Genomic DNA, 21,373 nt, shown 5'->3' with positions numbered 1-21,373 from the left:
AGTTTCACTTCCCCAATAATTGCAGCTCCTTGGTGGGAGCTGACCTCTTTGAAAGAGCACTCCAGATGCAGGGAATTATTTGGGACCAAAACAATCATTGGCACAGTGCCAAATTCCATTCATTTATTTCAGAAGCATCTATCTACCATGTGGAGATGCTTTGCTAGGTAAGTGCTAGGTGCTTTGTAAGCGGGTAAATGGAGAGTATAAGGAATGTGATTCTGACTGTCTATGTCTGAGACCTGGAAAAGTTTGGGACAGCTGCAGCCATATTGACATGGCTGAGAAATGTCCAAGGATCTGTTCTATAGTAATTTCAGAAAATCTAGCCTCCTTCCTCCTGGTTTCTCCTATCCTCTAGGTTGAGAGAATCTCAACCCATTTGGGATCCTAAGTTGCTTGGGAGATAAGGATTCTCCTACCAGTCGGGACCCTAGTCTCCTCTTCAAACATACTGACCCAAACAGAGTGCCTTAATCATGGGCTGTGACAATCTATATATCTATCTATCTATGTATTTTTCTATCTACACAACCATGTTGTATAAAATTGGTATGATCGCAAACTACCCAGATTAGTATTGATTTGTACAGAATCATAGAATAGTAGATTTGGGAGGGTGTTCAGGCCACAGTCTCCTTCTTTACAAGTGAAGAAAGTGACGCCTAGCAAAGTGACTTGTCCAACGTCACAAAAAACTGAGACTAAACCCCAAGCCTTCAGATTCCCAGTATAATCTCGCCTGTAAGCTATACTATATTGAATAACCACCCTGATGTTATAGTTTTTCTCTTTGTATCTGTATTTGTCTACAATCATAAATGCCCAAAACCCTCTAAGATACCATACACTGTTTTTTTTTTTTTAATGTTGAGCCATCTTTTAATTTATTTATTTTTATTTTTGGCTGTGCTGGGTCTTCGTTTCTGTACGAGGGCTTTCTCTAGGTGTGGCAAGCGGGGGCCACTCTTCATCATGGTGCGCGGGCCTCTCACTGTCGTGGCCTCTGTTGTTGCAGAGCACAGGCTCCAGACGCGCAGGCTCAGTAGTTGTGGCTCACGGGCCTAGTTGCTCTGCGGCATGTGGGATCTTCCCAGACCAGGGCTCGAACCCGTGTCCCCTGAATTAGCAGGCAGATCCTCAACCACTGTGCCACCAGGGAAGCCCCCGTACACTGTTTGAAAGCCCTCACCTCCTTTATCTTATGCACATGCACACGTGGACACAAAAAGACATTGCCATTTTGTAGTAATAAAGGCCTGATGGTGACACTGTGGGTCCCCTTGCCTTGTCCTGCATTTCTGGACTTCACCTGGGTTCAGTGCCTCCTCCCTTTTTCTCAGCCCAGGTGCCCTTCCTGTCTGAGGACTGTTGGGCTCCACTTTGCTCACTTAGGAGGGCTGCAAGTATCCAGAAAGGTGAAAGTGCAGAGAAAGGGGAGCATTCTAAGCAGGCCCTGGGTACTCTTTGGATGGATGAATGAATGAATGAACAAATGAAAGCTAAAAGGAGAGAAAAGAAAAAAAGAGAGGAGGCTGAGCTTCCAGATTCTTGGGGCTGAGGATGAGTAGACGGGGGTGGAGTTAAGGAATGGGCCCTCTTCTGCAGTCTCCCAGGAGGCTCAACACCAGAGCAGCTCATGGCCAGCCCTCAGCTGAGTAGAGCCTAGAGGCCCCCTACTTCCTTCAGACGTCTTCGCTGACGTTCCTTTCATGAGGGAAAACTCAGTGCTTTGTATGCATGTTTTGAGGATAGGATTTGTTTTATTCAATTTCATATCCTTAGTAAATGTTCAACAAATGTTTTTTTTTTTTTCAGTGAATGCTTGACAACTGAAAGACAGACATCTAGAAATTAATAATCCACTAATTTCTAGTCACAGTATAACTGCTGGTGTCCAAATCTCTTCTGTTTTACTGTGTGTGTGTGTGTGTGTGTGTGTGTGTGTGTGATCAGAAAGAAACGTGGTCCCGGGTTTCTGTAAAGGTATGGATGAATCTGGGGTTTTGGAAACATTAAGATTTCAGGAAAGAACATAAACTCTGCAGATGTTACAGTTTTGCAGGAGATGGGCTCTGGTTTTGTTTAGCAGCACATGGATTCATAGGCGCCATGGGCAGAGGGTCGGATGGAGATTAACCAGCATCTTGGATTATGTGTCTGTGAAAACCTCGAAATGTGGAAGTTGGGGTGAACGAGAAAGTGTAGCCCTGGACTGAGCTGGGCCGGTCTGGAATCAAATGCACCTCTGGGCTCCTGATTGGTGAAAGCTACTTTTCTCCTACGCTACTCCTTTTTGTGGCCCTGACAGAGTGAAGAGCTAATGATTCCTGTGGTGGGCTGTGATTGCTGTTGCTTATTTGCTGCCCAGAATGTTTTTCTCCCACTCCTTCTGGTAACAAATTGTGCTCCACCACCATGTCCATGGTGGGAAACAAGTTTTCTTTGGAGCTACCTTTGCTGCCTGCTGACAGAAGAAAGAAATGCTGAGATGAATGGAGAGAGAATGAGAAGCAAGGAGATGGGGGAGATGATGACATCATTTGTAGTCCTAAAACTAGGACTCCAGATTCCCCAGCTCCTTAAGCAAAGCTCTCCACCCCTTTTTTTTCCATTAGCTCTTTTCATGTGGGCTTCGTTCATCAGCGACAGAAGATGTCCTGGTTAATACAGTTCCTTTCCTCTTTCCCTGCCTACTTGGAATCTCTATGCCTCAGTTTCCTCATAATGATCCCCTGTGGTCTCGTTAATTACTGATAGATTTTTTTTCCCCCCAAACACAGATTACCTGTATTATTATAAACAGTAACTTCTATTTTTAGGAACTGCAGGTTTCCCATCTTGGCTGCCTTACCAGAGTTTCTGAATCGGGGTCACCTCACTTTCAATAACACAAGACATAATCTAAGCAGAATAGTAATGATAGTCCAAAAATTTTAGAAAATCCAAAGAACCAGGGACTTTCAGTGACTTGTATAAACGAGGTCCACAGTCAACCGGTATAAAATATTATTTTACTGTATCTGGCTTGTGCTGTGGCATTTAAGTGAAGCTTGACAAATAAGACTATAAAGTCAGGGACAGGGAGCGGTGAATAACAAAAAGAACTAATGTCTCCTTGACATCACTCACTCTTAAGAAGGCTGTTTACTTCTCGGTTTACCTTCTAGTGTTTTAAAATACTCTGGCAAATCTCAGCTTGAAATAGCTGTTCTACCTTCTCTCAACAGAAGCCCCTACCTTCTAAGTACACTGGCTCACAGTTATTTATAAACCTGATGTGAGTCAAAGATTATTTTTTATATCCCTCCTCCTAACTCCCTTCCCCCTACATACCAAGATAGACCTATATAAAATTAGAAACTTCACATAAAGTATTCAGTCACTTAGGTAAGAATTATTGTCAGCCAGCAATCATTTTTGAAGCATAAATTCATCATATTGGGTGAAGCTTGTCTCTGAGACTGTTCCATGGATACCAGCTCCTTAAAAATAGGCTTCTGTGGCCAAAGTAGTTTGGAAAACTATATGCCTCTTAGGGATTTTCAACTCTGAAGTGTCTTTGGGTAAGTTAGAAATTCCAAATCTATCTCCTCAAACATCCTTTTCTTTCAGTATCTGGTAACATGGAATAGTGTGTCTTGGATCACATTTTAGAAAACCAGGGAGGTGGCCTGCACAAGGGATGCAGAGACAGGAGGCCTGGCTTTGACTCCTGGCTCTGCCACCCTACTAGTTATATGAACTTGAGCAAATCGTAACCTCTTGCTATTTCATTTTCACACTGGAAGAGTGAAGATGGTAAGACCTATCTTAATCTGGGTTGTTTTATGGGTTAAATTATATTATTATGACTGTGCTTTAAACACTATAACAAGTTATATAAATGAAAGGTATCATTAGATATCACAGAGAAACATAAGGTTGTATTAGGCAATTAATAACATACAAGTATAAAGAAATCTGCCCTAGTAATCCTTACCCAACAATTATGTATTTAAGTCTACTTAGGGGGGCCAGCACTGAGAAGGGAACAAGGAAGCAGAGTACAAAGGTCAAAGTAGGATTAGAGCATGTTGGATCCACAAATTTCTTTGGCGATAATTGAATTTAACCCTCTCATTTTATCGATGATGAAGCAGAGGCCCACAGGGGTCAAATGAATGGCTTAAGGTCACTCAGAGAGTTAACATTAGAAACATCTGATTCCCACCCAGTGATGGGCCTCACTGCCCAAGGGCGGCCTCAATATGAGACAAATCATGGCTCCGGTGAGATTTTCAATCTAAATAGGAGAGACAAGATATATAAATGACATAATCAGAAAACAAAGACAACATGGAATAAAATTTTAAAGCTCAAAAAATGGGGCTAATGGTAACCATGTGAGGTGAGAGATATGTTAATTAGTTTGACTGTAATAGCCATTTCATAATGAATATACGGGCTTCCCTGGTGGCACAATAGTTAAGAATTCGCCTGCCAGTGCAGGGCACATGGGTTCTAGCCCTGGTCCGGGAAGATCCCACACGCCGTGGAGCAACTGAGCCCGTGCACCACAACTACTGGGCCTGCGCTCTAGAGCCCATGAGCCACAACTACTGAACCCACATACCACAACTACTGAATCCCGTGCGCCTAGAGCCTGTGCTCCACAAAAGAGAAGCCACCACAATGTGAAGCCTGCGCACCTCAAAGAAGAGTAGCCCCCGCTCGCTGCAACTAGAGAAAGCCCATGCGCAGCAACGAAGGCCCAACACAGCCAAAAATAAGTAAAATAAATAAATTAAAAAATATATATATATATACACTTGAGTGGTTAAGTTTCCACACCTCTTTAAAAAATGAATATGCATATCCAAACATCACGCTGTACACCTTAAATACGTGTGATTTTTATTCTTAAAAGATGTGGCTGAAGGAACAGGGGCAATGAGAATTCAAGAGGAGGAAGCCCAGCAGCCAGGCTGAACTGGAGATAAGACTGGAGCTGGGCCCTTAAAGAGTATACAGCACTATGGTGGATTTGGATACTGGAAGAGGAGAAACAGTAGTGCTCCAAAACGCAACTGGAGATGATAGTCAAGAGACTAAATGGCTGGCAAAAGTCTAAATAGTCAGGCATTATAGTTTGGGTGAAATATTCATCAGTAAGCATTTACTGGACCCTGCCAAATTCTAAGAAGTTTCTGGAGCTTTGGGGAGGGGATGAGAAGTAGACAACATGGTCTCTGACTTTAGAAAGCTTATTTTTTATTTGGAGAGGAGATGGGAACATAAGACAAAATTGGAGAATGTAAGCATATACGGATATAATACGGTGGGGCAGGGAAGATGGGCTATTAAGGCAGGATTTCTGGAGAAGATGAACCTTGAGTTACTTCTTAGGAGAACCATGGCTGTGATTCATGTGTGGAAACACGTGGGATAACGTGTGTCATCCCTGCATTAAGAGGGAAATTTCAATATGCATATAATATAGGACTGAGGATTATTCTTCTGTCCTTGGTCTTTACTTTTTTTTTTTTTTTTAATTTATTACTTTTTTTTTTGCGTTACGTGGGCCTCTCACTGTTGTGGCCTCTCCCGTTGCGGAGCACAGGCTCTGGACGCGCAGGCTCAGCGGCCATGGATCACGGGCCCAGCCGCTCCGCGGCATGTGGGATCTTCCTGGACCGGGGCACGAACCCGTGTTCCCTACATCGGCAGGCGGACTCTCAACCACTGCGCCACCAGGGAAGCCCAGTCTTTACTTTTTAATTCCTTCCTTGTCATTTCTTTTTTTTTTTTTATGTTGGGGGTAGGAGTTTATTAATTAATTTAATTTTGCTGTGTTGGGTCTTTGTTTCTGTGCGAGGGCTTTCTCTAGTTGTGGCAAGGGGGGGCCACTCTTCATTGCGGTGCACGGGCCTCTCAGTGTCGCGGCCTTTCTTGTTGCGGAGCACAGGCTCCAGACGCGCAGGCTCAGTAGTTGTGGCCCACGGGCCTAGCTGCTCCGCGGCATGTGGGATCTTCCCAGACCAGGGCTTGAACCCGTGTCCCCGGCATTGGCAGGCAGACTCTCAACCACTGCGCCACCAGGGAAGCCCTCATTTCTTTTTTTAAATAAGTTTATTTTCTTTATTTATTTTTGGTTGCGTTGGGTCTTCGTTGCTGCGCGCAGGCTTTCTCTAGTTGCGGCGAGTGGGGGCTACTACTCTTGGTTGTGGTGCGAGGGCTTCTCAATGCAGTGGCTTCTCTTCTTGCGGAGCATGGGCTCTAGGCGCTCAGGCTCAGTACTTATGGCTCGTGGGCTCTAGAGCACAGGCTCAGTAGTTGCAGTGCACGGGCTAAGTTGCTCCGAGGCATGTGGGATCTCCCGGGACCAGGGCTCAAATCCTTGTCCTCTGCATTAGCAGGCGGATTCTTCACCACTGTGCCACCAGGGAAGCCCCCTTGTCATTTCTTACAGGAACTCAAACGGTGGACTAGAATGCTTGGTTAAATACGATTGCCCACGCAGATTTGGACCCAGAATACTAAGTGCCTGCTCTTATTTGTGTCTGATGATTTGCTACCTCTTCCTCTTTCACTTCCATCATGTTCCCAGGCTTCCTACAGTGGATAATTGATCTAATTAAGGGCATAAAATGTAAGATTAAGGCATGATCTTTAGACTCTGCCCTATTAGTCACCATTCCCTCCAGCTAACCAGTTCCCAAGTCCTATTGACTTTTGACATTCTAAGTATTTCTCAACGTGTTCTCTGCTAGCTCTGCTATTTCCTCTGCTGCTGGATTCAGATCATAACCATTTCTCACCTCATTTATGCAATAACATTGCAACTGGTTTCCAGCTCTCCCTGCCTCTCTTTTCTTCAGTCCTCAATTTCATCTCTCACAATCAGAATTACTTTTCAGAAACACAAATCTGCCTTATACGGCCAGTGAAAATCCTTCTGAGCTTCTTGTTTCGCTTACAGGCAAAGTCCAAAGTGGCGCACAGAACCTTTCCGGTCCTGGCCTCTGCTCACCTCTCAGTTTCATTTTTGGTCGCTCCCACACAAAACTGAGTCCCATCCATAAGTGTGGTTGTTTTTTTAGGTCTCATGGTTTGTTTGTTTTTTAATGCGGGAAAGTTGCTCAGCAGACTTCAAACTGCTGATCTCCTACTCATCCTTCCAAACTCCTTCATTCCTGGTCACCTCAGCTAAGCATTCCCTTTAGCACCTTTTCTATAATGCAAATACAGTACTTTTTAGAGGTATCATAATTGGTCGTAGAGTCTGCCTTTTCTACTGAGCTGTGTGTTTCTTGACAAAGAACTTTCGGTCTCTCTCTCTGTGTCTTCAGGAACGAGACCAGTGCTGGCACACAGGTCCTGTAGGAGCACTGTACCTAGTGAGGTCTTCCCCCACCCTCTCATCCCCTACTTCACGACTTGGAAGAGGTCAAGAGACCTGCTGTGAGAGGTAAAAATCGTCAGGAGAGTGATAATTCACTTACAGAAAATGAAAAAGAGGAGGAAAAGGTAATCTATGGCTTTGCCAAGATGGCAGCGAAAGGAAGCTCATCTGGAGACAGTGACTTCCCACAACAGGAAAGCCTTCCAAGGGCTAAAAAGGCCGACCTATTTTCCTTTTCAGGGAAAGCGACAGCTAATGTTATACACATCTTTTGGAAACGAGCAAACAGCCCTCAAGCTAAATGAGAATAGTTTTTCAAATGTAGTGACCTGGAGACTGGAGACGGTAGCAGGTAGCCCGCAGTGGAGTTCTCTCGGCCTGGGGACAGAGACGCCCAGCCTCGGGGGCTAGCTGAGGGAACCGAGAAGAAACCCAGCTCTGTTCTTTAGTATTTCGCCTGGGGATGGGCAGATCTGACATTAAACTTCCTGAAAGCTGGTGAAAACCCTAAGAGTGTGGAGACCTGGAGACCACCGGAACACAGGTCATAATGATCAGAAAGTCTTCTGAAACCACCTCGTTGTAACCTAACCATCAAGTCACGTGGGTGGCCAATACGGAAACGTGGAGTCTGTTCTATGGGGTCCTTCAGCATAGGCGCCACGTGAAGGCTCAGCGGGTCGTTTATTTTTCTGATTGTGAAAGGGACATAGGACGCGTTATTTCAATTTAGAAGGCAGATTTTCTTTTTCTAAAAAAGGAAAAGTAATACTTAAAAAGCATTTTAAAGCAGCACTTTATTTCATTTATCGAAAGCTTCTAATAACGTGCCTGGTTCTCGGCTGGGTTCACATTATTATATAATCCACCCCACAAGGTTTGATGGTCACTAATTTGCTGATGAGGAAGCTGACCAGCTCAGAGAGGCCGTCGGGTACCCTTTAGGAAGGGGCCCAGGGGTGGTTTGAATCCAGGTCTCTTACCTCGTGCCTGAGGCCTTTCTAGACACCAGGTTCTCTCTTCAAAGACTGCTGCAGGTAAAACCTAACAACTGTGATACTTTCGAGGTAAGGAGAATCTGAGGAACGGGAAGGAGAATTGAAGGTATGGGAATGAGTACGAGGGGGTATTTATTCCACTTTTTCATTTCTTAAAAGGGTTGCCCGAGAGGAGATGCTTTAGAACATCACTTCTGTAAAACCACGGTGAAAACGAGGAAATTAACAATGCAGAAAGGCTACGAGAGACTTGACAAAGTTGTTAATAACGCGAAGGCCGGAGATACACCAGGCCCTCCCTACTTCATTTATACTGACGATTAAATAAGCACAACAGGGGGCAGACGCAGGTAGAAAGCAGGCTCTCGCGTGGCTACCGCCGTTGACATTCCTGGCACTCGGCGTTCCAGATGCTTCCTTACGGTGTGCGTGTCTGTGTGGCTCGGGCTCCATATTCCACTCGTTTCCCCCTCAACGTTTTAGTCTCGCTCACAGGCGCCCCAGACGCAAAAGACGCCGGGAGCAGCCAAGATCGAGCGTGATCTCCTTAAAGACGGTGATCTTTTGTAGGAGGCGGCGGCCGGGGCTTCCCTTTTGGGGTCCCCATACCCCGGACGCCGTCCTCGCTCGCCGGGCCGCGTGCCGCGCCGGGAGGTGGCCTTTCCGCGCGGGAGGCGCGTGCGGCCGCGGGCAGAGGTGACCTCGGGCTCCCCCGAGTCCGACCGCGGCACGCTTCGTGCGGCGACGCGAGGCGGTGTCCTGAGGTGACACCGGCTGCGCCGCCGAAGCAGCAGGCGCCGCCGATCAACTAGTTCGCACCGAGGATTCCTCTTGGTGCGTGGCCCAGTTTTCCTTAGGACTGGCTCCAACCCCTCGCCGACACCGCCCCCCGCGCCGCCACGCTCCGAGGCCTTCCCCTGGGACGCCGGGCGTCCCCCCCACGGCCGCTCGGCGCGGGCCGGCGCGCGCGCGATTCCTCGATTCCACAGGCGGTTTGCGCCGCGGGTGGGGGCGGGGCGCGCGGGGAGGGGGCCGGCCGCCGCGGGGGGGGGGAGGGGGGCCGCGGCCGGGGGCCAGGGGGCGGGCCGGCGTGGGGAGTTCCTTGCTCGCGGACCACACGCTCTGCGGGCCAATCCCGAGCCAGCCTCTCTCAGTGTCACACGCGGGACACGTCCAGGCGTTTGTTGGCAGGGCCGGCGAGGGGGAGGGGGCGGGGAGGAGGGAGGGGAGTTGAGTGACAGGCTTGCGGGGCAGGCTGGGAATTGTAGTTCCCAGCTCCCGTGGCCATAGCCATTTTGTAGTCGGGGGACTACAACTTCCAGAAGATCAAGGGGACCATTCTAAGGTGCCCCGGGAATAGGCGGCTCTCCCCGGGGCCGGCCGTCCTGGGGCACTGGCACCCAGCAGCCCGGCTGCAGGTAGACACGAGGCGTGGCGGGGGCTAGCGTGTGGCGGTTGTGGGGTGAGCGGCAAGCTGGGGAAAGGGGGTGAGGTGGAGCGACCGAGCGTGCCATGCATTGAGCTAGGGAGTCTCTCTCAATTCCACTCTTAGGCTCGGCGTGGGAGCGATGTCTGAGGGGTAGCCCGGGAAGGGTTCGTCGAGGCCTCTCGGGTGTCTCGTCGACGGGGCTGCGGGGGTCCTCTGGGCTCGGCCAGGGGCGGTGGGCACCGGAGGAGGCGGGCGCTTGGTGGCCCAGCTGTGGGAGTTTTCGGCTAGCGTCCGGCGGGGAATTATCCGAGGAGCCCTAACTTGTATAAAAGCAGAGTCCATTTAAAGTTGGGCTGGATAGCCTCTCTCTCATTGGTTAGGGGGCTTGGAAAAAAGAGACTCGGCGAGCCCTCGCTGTGGTGCTGCCGCCGCCGCCGCCGCCGCCGCTGGAGTTGACTCTTCTGCTCGCACTGCTGCTGCAGCACAAACGTGACTTCCAACATTTTTTATTTATCTTTCCTTTTTCTTTTCCAAGATGTAACTACGGATCAGACACTAAGGACCTTCACGTTTCGCTGATGTAGTTTTTGGAGGAAAAAGGGGGGGGAGTGAAGGGCGTCGGTTTTTTTTTTGTGTGTGTGTGTTTCGGGGGAAATTTTCCATTATGAGTGTTTTACTAAAGTGAAATTTTTTTTTTGTTTGCTTCGTCTTTGGCTTTTTTTTTTTTCCTTCCCAATTTCGGATTTATTTCAAGGCGAATCGGGCTTTGGGGGAAGAGGAAGAAAAGTCGGATTCCAAGACCAACCACCACCACCAACAACAATAAAAACCACCAGGATATTTTTTTGCAAATTTCTGACGGCTTTAAATTCATGAAGCAATTGTCCCCTTTTGCAATCAGCATTTGGATCTCAGAATGAGCAAGGAAAGACCCAAGAGGAATATCATTCAGAAGAAATACGTAAGTGCTCCTAACAACACATCCTTTGACTTGTAGTTTTAAGCAATGGCTGTGAATGTCAAGTTTATAGATAATTCTGCAGCTGAAGGGTTTTAAACACAGCGTCCGATAAGGCTGTTTCTTTCTTTTCTGAAAGAAGGCTTTTTCAGGCAAAGTCGTGTCTGCCTAGTTTGGACGAAAAAACAGATTGGTGTAGCGATACCTCCAGTGAATAAATTGACCTCGAATGACACAACCATAATCTAGTTTTAGATGAAAGGCAGGGGATTTTGGTGGAGCCTGGGTGGGGGTGTAGGGGCTGCGGTAATGTGACTAAACTGCATTCTCGGGCGGATTTGGCCCCTATTGCACTTTGCATGCAAATGAGCCTGTGTTATTATTATTAATGTTATTTGGGAAATCGTGTAACGCATGTGTGTTGGAAGCCCTTTAAGTTGCAATCGAGGGTCCGATTATGGCGATCTTGTTCCTTGCACTGGCACATCAAATTTAATGTATGTGGTCGTTTTGGATTATTTGGTTCGCAACATAAACCAATTGGGAATCGCGTTACAGCGAATGCATTTGTTGGGATTGACTTTAATAATGGGACTGGTTTTGTTTAAAAATTCATGGTTTCCAGTTTTAGGGGGAAAAAGACATACAATATAGCTAATGTTTTTAAGAAGGCATGTGAATGCATATGTAAGTGACTACAAATAATTACTCCCAGTTAACTGGCCTTCTGAAATTGGGTGATTATTCAGAGATTTAACTGGTGTGGAATAGTTAAATTTGTTTTGTGCATAGTACAGCTACGTTTTGATTGGCATGGGGAGTGTTTTTGTTTTGTGTGTGGTGGCTTTTTTTTTTTTTAAGTTTGGGGGGAGGGAGGGGAGAGGGGTCCGAGGATTAACCAAATATGCACTCGAGTGATCGGTGATTAGCTGCATGCTTTAAATCAAAGAACCCATTAAAAAAAAAAAGGCCAAATGAACACACATTAGGAATAATGCAATGTTATAAGAAAGTTTTATTTAACTCGGGTCGACAAATTGGTCTTAATATTTTCCCTTTTTGAGCAGTGTGATGTGTGTAATGGGAGATGACCTTCGGGGCACTGGTTTTGTAAAAAATAGATTTAATGGAAAAGCTGAATATCTCTTCTTGAGGGCTGATCCTAATCTAGACACGTAAACTTCAACTATGAAAGAAATGCAAGGTTAAATAATTAAGCCTTACTTAAAAAGCTGTTCCCTAAAGAATTTAAGAATTAAAATACATCCGCATTGCAGAGGGCTGGGGAGAATGCAAAGGACTAGTTTAAACTCGGGCAGTAGAAACTGCAGGGAGACAACCTTGTCTGCGAGCGTGGACGCCTTCCCGGGGCACATCCGATCCGGGTGCAGCCACAAAGCAAAAGGGGTAGAACTTGGACCAGAGCCACCCCCACCCCCGCCCCAGTCATCGCGAAGTTGGGGAGTGGCGTGGGGTGGGATGTTGTGTTGCCGGTGGTCAGCGGATTGTGTCGAGTCCTGGCGTCCGGCCGCCTGCCCGTGGCTGGCGGCGGCCGCGGGAAGCAGAGCACGAGTTAACGCTCGGGGAGCGGAGCCCGTGTTCCCGATGTGCTCTAGCCGGCTGCGAAAGGGAGGGCGCTCGGGGGTCGCGGCGGGCTGGGCCGGGGCCCGGAATACGCGCGCGGCCTGTAGGGGGCGGGCTGCAGGCTCCGGACTCCGGACTCCGGGCTCGGGGCTCCGGGCTGCGGGCTCCGGGCGGGCGGCGGTGGCCGGCGGGCTGGCGGATGGGTGGGTGGGGCGCGGGGGAGGTGCGGCCGGTCGGCCTGGGGAGGGGGCGGTGCGGCGCGCGGGGCGGGGGCGTGGCGGGGAGGGGGCGGGCGGCGCGCGGCTGCGGCGGGCGCCCCCCAGCGCGCGCACGGCGGAGCATGGCGGCGGCGGCGCGGCCGGCTCCCCGCGGCCCTGCCCGCTGGCTCCAGTGCGGGCCCGAGAGCAACAGGTTAAGCCGGCGAGACGTCAGCGCGCCCCCTTCCCGCCCCCTGATTCCTCCCCCGCCTCGCGCTGGCCTCCCCTCCCTCCCTCCGCCCCCCGCGGCTCCGGGTTCCCGGACGCTCAGGCCGCGTTCTTTTGTCATTGTGACGTCACAAAGGGACGGGCCCGGGTGGAACCTTCTCCTCCTCCGTGACGTCAAAAGTCGGGCGGGAGGTTCCAGCGCGGCGGGGCTGCGGGGGAGGAGGGAGCGGCGCGGAGGCGGGGGCTGCCGCGTGGGAGGAGGAAGTGGAGGAGGAGGAGGATGCGACCGGCCTCGGCCTTCCGCAGCGGAACGCCGCGCTTCCCTCCAGGTGAGCGCGGAGAGCCTGTGGGCCCCCTGCGAGCGACCCCGACCCAGCTGATTCCACTTAGGGGGTGGGGAGCAGGGCGGAGACGTTTTCTGTCTGCAGAAACGTTTTCGTTCCCTCTGTTTCCAGGTCTGCGGATGCCGTGGCATTACTGTGGTGGTGGTCGTGTTCTCTCGTCAACGCTTTTGAAAAGCAGGGAAACTTCATGCAGGGAAGCTTGGCTTTGTAGGAGAACCGTGTTGTGGATTTGGCCACCTTGTCACTTTTAAGTCGTGTTGGGGGTGTCTCGGCAGGATGTGGCGGGATGCCTTTCTGGGTGATGTTGCACAGCATCAACTGTTGCTCTTTATGGATGCCTTGAAACACCAGAGTGGCACTTCTTCGCAGTGCCAGCTCTAGGCCTATTGAGTATTTTAGGGGGTGGGGCAGACGGGGGAAGACTGTCATTGATGCGCGTGCTTGAAAGAGCACTGGACTGCGAGTCTAAGGTGTTCTGGGTTTAGTTCTTGAGAACCGGAGAACAAGAGGCTGGAAATCTGGGTCTGTTTACTCTTCTGTAAAATGGAAAAAGTAATACGTGCCTTTGCCACTTCACTTTATCTGAGGTCACGTGCGTGAGATAATGTCCGTGGAAGATGTAAAACAGTATGTATGTTCTTTCATTGTAAGGTGGAATTATTACTTGAGCTCGTGGAAGGCAGCACATTTCCTGCAAGTAGTCTCAAAAGCCTTAGATGCCTGCCGCGTTCCCGTTTAGTTTATTGCTTTAGCAAAGCAGAGTTTGGGGGTGGGATTGTAGATGGCAGGCTTTGGGAGAAATGATTGTTATATTTCATATTAAATGACGTCCTTGAGAAACTCATAAATTGCACTGTAATCCTGTCTTAATTGCTGGGTACGATTCCCGCTACAATACCTTAAATAACTGAAAACATTTGCCTTTCAAAGCCCTAATTCACTTGGACAATAAAAACAGTTGCATGTTTTGCTCTATGGGTATTTTATGCCATTTCCATCACTCCACTGGTTGGTTATTCCTAGGCAGAATAACAGATGATACCCAGGTTGCGAAAGCATTTGATCTTTGATGCTTTATAGCAGGTATGAGTTTGAAATAAAAATCTCTGCCACATGAAGATATGATTCATACAGTTAGCGTGAAAACAGATTACCAGTTTGATTCCTAGGACAGCTCAAGCAGAATTTGTAACACTAGGCTGTAAATTTTAAGTACCTAATTTTCTGAGTTAAAGGTGCAGTATGATTGAAAAAACTGGGAAAAGTTTGTGTTACCAGATTCAAAAGTGGGATTTACTATAATTACATAAAATTGTAAAGAAAAAAATAGAACGACACCAAAATGTAGTGGTAGGATTTATGAGCTTCTGTCCCCCGCAGTGCCCCCCTTCCCCCCCATTTTACACCCAATTGAATTATTTTACAGTTCTGGGGGAAAAAAATGTGTACACATTATTTAATTGCTACACTTTTCCTTTTTAAAAAAATATTTATCGATTAACAAATATTTACCGAGTATATGTGGTGTACTGCTATAAAGTGAATGGTGGTTTTTTAAAAAAATATTTTATTTTGGTTTTGGCTGCATTGGGTCTTTGTTGCTGTGAGCGGGCTTTTCTCTTGTTGCAGTGAGCCGGGGCTACTCTTCCGTTGCGGTGCGCGGGCTTCTCGTTGCAGTGGCTTCTCTTGTCGTGGAGCACGGGCTCTAGGCACGCAGGCTCAGTAGTTGTGGCGTATGGGCTTAAGTTGCTCCGTGGCATGTGGCATTTTCCCGGACCAGGGCTCGAACCCGTGTCCCCTGCATTGGCAGGCCGACTCCTAACCACTGCGCCGCCAGAGAAGCCCAGCTTTTCCTTTTTTGAGCTGTTCATGTGGCTTGCTTTCTGTCTGTCTCTAGTAGTGGAGAAAACTTTTCTCTTTGTTTCATAGTCTCGGGCAGAGACAATTTAGCAACTGTCACTGTCTGGAGAGATTATAGGAGGAATATTGTCAACTTAAGAGTCCAAAGTGTGTCACTGAAATTAAAAAAAAATTACGTTTAAAAATAATCCAATTTGAGTTATTATTACTTCGGTTATTATTACTTTACTGTAGACCTGACTTGTGTGTCACCCATAGCCATTGGCCCACATAGCCAGTTAGAATTATTTGGTACTTAGATGGTTTAATGGCTGTTTCCTCTGTCATAGGAGGTTAGACCAGTTCCTGTTGCTGGGCTGAGGGCTATTGACTTACAGACGTCTTGGAAATAACTCCAGTGCTAATACATATCCTGTTCCAAAGGTTATTTAAACTTTCCTCCTTCAGAAAGAGAAAATCTTGTGCAGTATGTAACCAATGTTTCTTAGATTCAAAATAGAACCCTTTTCTTCCTTTCAAAGACGACATGGGAAAGTCATATTAAGCCCAGTACATTAAAACACCCGGTAAAGGCTAAGCTGGACTTTTTTTTTTAATTTAATGATAGTTTTATTTAACCTTAGTATAATAAAAATATTATCTTAACATGTAATCAGTACAAAAGTTGCTAAGATCTTTTGCCTTCTGTTTTTATCTTGTGTCTTTGAAATCTGGTGTATTTTTTTAACCCTTACAGGGCAACTCAGTTTGGACTAGTCATTTCAAAAGTTCAAGAGCTACGTATGACTGGTAGCTATCCTACTGAACAGTGCAGATCTATGTAACCAGAGGTGTATGTAATGTAGCACGGTGTCTGCATTGGTGAAAAACCTCCAGTTCTACAAAATCGCACACTAAAAATTACAGGGCTAGTGGAAAAATAAGGATGAAACATGTCACTCAAAACATATAACTTCGGTGAAGTGAACGGTAATGAGTCAGTAATGTGGATCTGGAAAAATGACATGAAATGATCAGGCAGGCAGCTCAGACTCGAGTGAAGAGTGGTTATACTCACAGTCTTTTATATAGAGTAGAGCTGGTATTGCCAGGGTAGTATGGATGGAAGTAAGCTGTTAGCCATAGGCATTGTTTTCTTTGTTTGTTTTATGGGGTTTTTTTGGGTAGATGCACACTTTTGTAGTTTGTTCTGAGTTTTTTTAAAAATCGTGACTGGATGCCGAAAAGCTGGTCTATTTTTAAGGTTTGCCCTTGATCATGATGGTCTGAGGACCTGACTCCTGACATTTTCATCCAGATGGTTAAAAGTTTTGCAGCCTAAGAAGTTTAGTTATTGGAATTCTGCTTGCGTTGTTTTGGTGCTCCCGTTACTGGTCCAGGTCTCAGTCTCCCCTAGGATTATAGTAACAGCACTCCTATTAATCGCCTTCCACCTACCCAGACTCCCTGGTGCTCCTGGCTGCAGAACATCCTGGCTGTGATATCTCAGCACGAAGCTCCTGGCCAGTGGGCAGGCCTGGGAAGTGTGTACTTCTGTCCCCTTTGGCTCTTTCCCATATAGAAGACTTGCCAAGTGTCAGTTGTTTATTCCCAAATCTGGTTATTCCAGTTAGACTTATTATTGCAATTTCGGTTAAATATTATGTAAACCTTTGAATGAATGTGAAAAGAGAGTTGGTTTCTATGAAAGCTTGAAGCTGAATGTTTGAGAACCCTTGATAAAAGTGAAGTACTAAAAAAAAAATGAGACGGTTAAATTAGATGTGGGCCCGCCATTTTCCCCATTTAAAAGGCTTGGGGAAAATCTGTAAGGATTCTGCACACGTTGCTTTACAAGTGGTTCCCTTTTAAGAACCAAGCTTCACTTACGGCCAGACTTCCTTCCCAACAAACAAAACAGCATAACATGGAGCACCAAGAGGTCTCAAAAACATCTGTAACAGCACATTTATGTGTTCATTACGTTACATGTATGTGCGTATATGTATATAATCTACGTATCTGTATAAGTAGATATATATATATATTTTAAAGATTTCCTGCTTAATAAACTTTATATTAGCTAACCAACTTATGGTCCCTATCAGCTCTGATAAGAGTGCTTCCATTGTGTTTAGCCTTAATCCTCAAATATTAAACTAGACTAGCTTATCTAGTTCATGCCAGGTAGCATAGATAAAATGTGGGTCAGAGTGGCCCTGCTGAGGTAATTTGTATTACTTTTAGAGTTTGTGTCATTCTCAGAATGGCGGAGGCAGAAAGATGAGTGATATTACTCCTCATTTATATGGAGTTCAGAAGCTTGTATCTTGTAATCCAGCAACTTTAATTATTTTGTCTTACTTAGGAGATACTGCTAAAGATCTGTTCCATTTCAAATCCTCAAGCCTACCTGTTAATGGAAACAAGACACATTTGAATCAGTTTCTACTTAGTTCTCTTGTTTCTTTCCATCTCCCAAGGTACCTCTTCTCCTCATTTCTCTGACTGCCCTCCCCTCCACAAACCTCGCTTCCTTTTCCCGGCCCCAGACTTCGTGTTTCTGGTCCCTTTTGTCTGTCCATAAAGCCTTTTCTACACTGGCCTCCTCGTCGCAGGCCCCTTTCATTCCAGGAGGTGGGAACTCTGATGACTTTGGTCTACCTTTTTGTAGACAATTTGAGTGAGATTTTCGTTATCCTTTTAGGGTTTAATCTTTCTTGACTTCAGACAACCCTATAGCCTTCTGGCAGCCTCACACTTTTCAATCAAGGATTTTCATTCATTTCTGACTCAGAATAAAATTGTTAAAAGTAGAGCTGAACCTAGCAGGAAGTGGCAGCACTTGCCGGATATCCTTTTGCTCCTGGTTGAATGATCCTGCCTGCTTCCGGGACTTCCTGTCCTGTCACCTCTTGCAGGTGGCTTTTGTCTCTTTTGTTCTCTTTGTCAGGATGTGCGGGGTGGGAGAGAGCCCACGTTTTGCAGAGGTAGATCCTATCCTGAGGGCCAAGTCTCAGGCACATCTGAGTGGGCAGCTGGACCACAGCCCTGGGCCTTGCATCTCTGTTTGGCTTTCTTTCTACTTCCACCAGTCTGTCTTGCCACAGATTTTACTGCTCTTGTGAGGAGGCCTCCCATGCCTCGTGGGACTTCTCTTTGCCATTTGAAGAAATGTGCCAGAGGAGCTTGGATTGTAGGAAACGCTCTAGCATCATGAGGAGAAGATGTCAGTTCTGAAGTAAGTGCCCACAGTTATTGTTTCCCTAGTGAGTTCACAGGAGAGGAAGAGGCTGTTGAGTCCATTTTACAGAACGGAAAACTGAGGCCGGTAGGCCCTGGCCAGACAGTGAAAGGCTGTATCTCCTCCCCACTTTTTAGTCCAGATGAACTTGAGGTAAAAGGAGTGATCGGAGTAGCCCCGAAAAGGGGAAAATGCCATAATGGGGGCTCTTGGCAGCCTTTGGAGAGGTTTTTTGGCTTGAGAAAGTTGGGGGGAAGTTAAGGCAGTTTGTCAGCCTCCAGGAGCAGGAGTGGATCTGTCTCAAGTACGTGTTTGTTGTTTTTTTAAACACCAGTTGGTGGAGCTACCCCCTTATCCCCCGCTGGCTGTCTCCTTGAGTCCTCAGTGGAAGAAGAGCTGAGATCCCAGTTGTCCTGGGACCCGGCTGGTTTGTGCTCTGTATTTTAAAAGTGCCCCCACCCCACGCTCTTCGGTGTATCTGAGAGCCGGCCTGGGCTGTGTTTGCTCTCCAGGCTTCCGAATTCATTTGATTTCGCAGGGACTGCGACAGATCAGCCTCGGTGCTTTTTCGCACCTTTATTGTTGCCCCTGACTTTTGCTGCGTAGGGTACCGTGGGGCGCTGGGGGAAAACATTTGCCCTCAAATCCTCACCAGGGTCTGGGCTGGGCAGTAAACAAAGGCTGCCTAGATATGTTAATGAGGCAGCGTGAGTAATGGGAACATTATACATAATTACTCGCATATTCATAGGGTGTATGAGGGCCTTAGAAAGGGGAACGCTACTGGCAGAAGTTCTTGAGAGCTGTTTTGGAGAGCTGGTGTGGCCTAGAAGGCCTAAATTGGATCTTAAGTTCTAATTTTGTTAAGTCTGTCAAGCTCCACCACCCATGAAGAGGAAGGCAGTGAGCATTGAAATACTGGCAGCAGTGTTTAGTTACCTTGAGTCCTAGAAGGTCATAAAATTCATAGCCGCAAATTTTGCCCCTCCGTACTCCCAGTACAGCTCTTCTCACGTATTTTCTCCAGTACAACCAGGAGTTCTTTCCCAATGATAGTTTTGGCTGGGGGTGGGGAGGCATGAGAGGGGTGGGTTGTGTGTGTCTTTTCCATCAGGAGACTCTCTGGTTTATGTGACAGCAGCCCAGGTATCTAGTGACTGAATCACCCAGGGGAATGTGGGAGCCATTTGGGCGCCCTGTTTTATTGCTCTCTTTTTAATCTGGGTGGTTCTTTCTCCATTGTTTCCCAGCCACAATTTGGGTTAGGGCTACAATGGTTGTGTGTGTTATCACTTGGTTCTTATTTCTGCCAGCTGTTAAAAGTGTTTGGTGCCTCTGGGGGCAGAAACAGGTGCCAGGAGGAAATGAGAAGGGATTAGGGCTGAGCATGTGTTTCTTGCATTTATTCCCTCCCTAGGTTTACAGAAGGGGTGCTGCATGAATGCTTATTCTGTTAAGCAGCAGTTGGATGTTGACCTAAACAGGACTTGGAGTGTTTTGTGCTTTGAGTCCATGCCTTATTGCTAGTATGTGGGCTTGGGGAATTTAATGCCTCAGATTGGGACAGGCTTGTTTTGAATATGTAGGGCACCTCTGTGGTTATAGTGGACAAGATTGGGAATATGAGCTGTGTGACCCTGAGCAAGCCACATAACCTTGCTGGGCTGCTTCCTCACCTGGAAAACTTGTTCCATGCACCTCAGAGGCTTGTTGGGAGGGTCAGTAAGATTTTTGATGTGAAAGCACTTTGTAAACTGCATACTATGCACAAATGCTCAAGAAGGTATGATTACACAGTTGGAAATCACCAACCTGGAGACATCAGGTCTGTCGGCAGCCTTCCAGGCTGACTCAGGAGTAAATGAATCAGATGAATTCTATACTTTGCCTCTTAATAAGCCAAATGAATAGCAACAGATATTCTGAAGCCCATTTTGGGATATAGAACAAAGCTTTAAAGATTAGAAGGTGATTATATTCAGTATCTCATAATAACCTATAATGAAAAGGAATCTGAATAAAAAATAAAAAATGTATAATTGAATCACTTTGCTGTACACCTGAAATTAACACAATGTTGTAAATCAACTATAATTAAAAAAAAAAAAGATTAGAAGGTGATGTAATCTCTTCCCAGCCCCACTCTCTGGTGGTTGAATCTCTTCTCTATTATCCAACACTTGACTTCTGAATATGTCTGGGTGGTGAGTTAGAAAGACTGACAGATTGAGAATTAAGATTAGACCGGCACTGAATCTTTGCACAGAGACGTTTCACCAGAGATGTTTAACCTGGCTCTCGGAGCAGTAATCCTTGAACTTGAAACTCTGACCATGAACCTTCAGTGGATCCAGTCTAAGCTGCGTTTGTCCTCAGCACAGCATAAAAAGCCCGTGCTCTACCTTGAGCTTCTGGCCACCCGTTCCACTGCAGCTGAGCCAGCCTCTTGGCCTTTGCACATCTTGGTTGCTCAAGTTGCTCAGGGGACGGATTGCCTGTGGAACCCACCTTGACCACGCTGAGGCCTGACTGGGCAGCCTGCCACCCTCTTCCCCAGTCAGGCAGAGCCACACCCCTTTTCTGTGGGCCCGACTCCTCACACGTACCTGTAGGTGCTGGAATTAGTGTTTACATGTGTCTCACCCTATTAACCCCACACGATTAGAGGCTGAATTTTCTGTCATCACACAGTTTAGGAAATATTTGTTGACTTGAAGCTTTTGGAGTATTTCAAATAATACCCACTAGTGGGAGGGAATTGGTAAGGGTCTAGTGGAAAAAGGTGAGCTTCACTAATCAGAATTTCACAGCTGAGAAAACCTGAGGTGTCTAATAACAAAGGTTGCACGTTTTATCAGTGACAGCCGGGGCATGAAACCCAGCCCCTGATATAGTGGAAGGCCAGCTGGGGTAATGCTTTTGGACCGGCTTTCAGAGATGCTTCCTCCTGCCAGATGGATCCTCAGTTATCCATGGTAACTGCAGTTATTGATTCATTTTCATGGGAAAATAAAATCTACATGTAATCCTCATACCTAATTGGGCCAATAGGGTTTGTCCCCCTTTGAAAACGATTCTTTTTGCCTTACAAGAAATCATTCAACTCCAAGAGCAACACAAAGGTAAAGTCTACTGCAGTTACCTACGGTGTGCTCCTGCACTTGTAGA

At 47.0% G+C, this 21,373-nt stretch overlaps 1 protein-coding gene across 7 annotated transcripts in view; it reads left to right on the top strand.

The window, feature by feature from the left end:
* The first annotated feature begins 9,130 nt into the window (after nt 1-9,130).
* Nucleotides 9,131-21,373, top strand: part of JARID2 (jumonji and AT-rich interaction domain containing 2) — a 243,617-nt gene continuing 231,374 nt past the window's right edge. For 4 of the 7 annotated variants that reach the window (XR_009566002.1, XM_060308687.1, XM_060308684.1 and 1 more), the window contains exon 1: nt 10,198-10,772. Coding sequence is in view for 5 of the 7 variants with exons in the window: in XM_060308687.1 (XP_060164670.1) it covers nt 10,728-10,772 (45 nt within the window). In the remaining 2 variants the exon portion in view is untranslated. Of the gene's footprint in view, nt 9,217-9,671; nt 9,801-10,197; nt 10,773-13,009; nt 13,108-21,373 lie in introns of those variants that run through there. The other 3 variants (XM_060308682.1, XM_060308681.1, XM_060308686.1) reach the window with 3 other exon arrangements.

This window comes from Globicephala melas, chromosome 11 (genome assembly GCF_963455315.2).
Source record: "Globicephala melas chromosome 11, mGloMel1.2, whole genome shotgun sequence".
Taxonomy (NCBI): domain Eukaryota; kingdom Metazoa; phylum Chordata; class Mammalia; order Artiodactyla; family Delphinidae; genus Globicephala; species Globicephala melas.
This window is presented reverse-complemented; position numbering and strand designations above follow the sequence as displayed.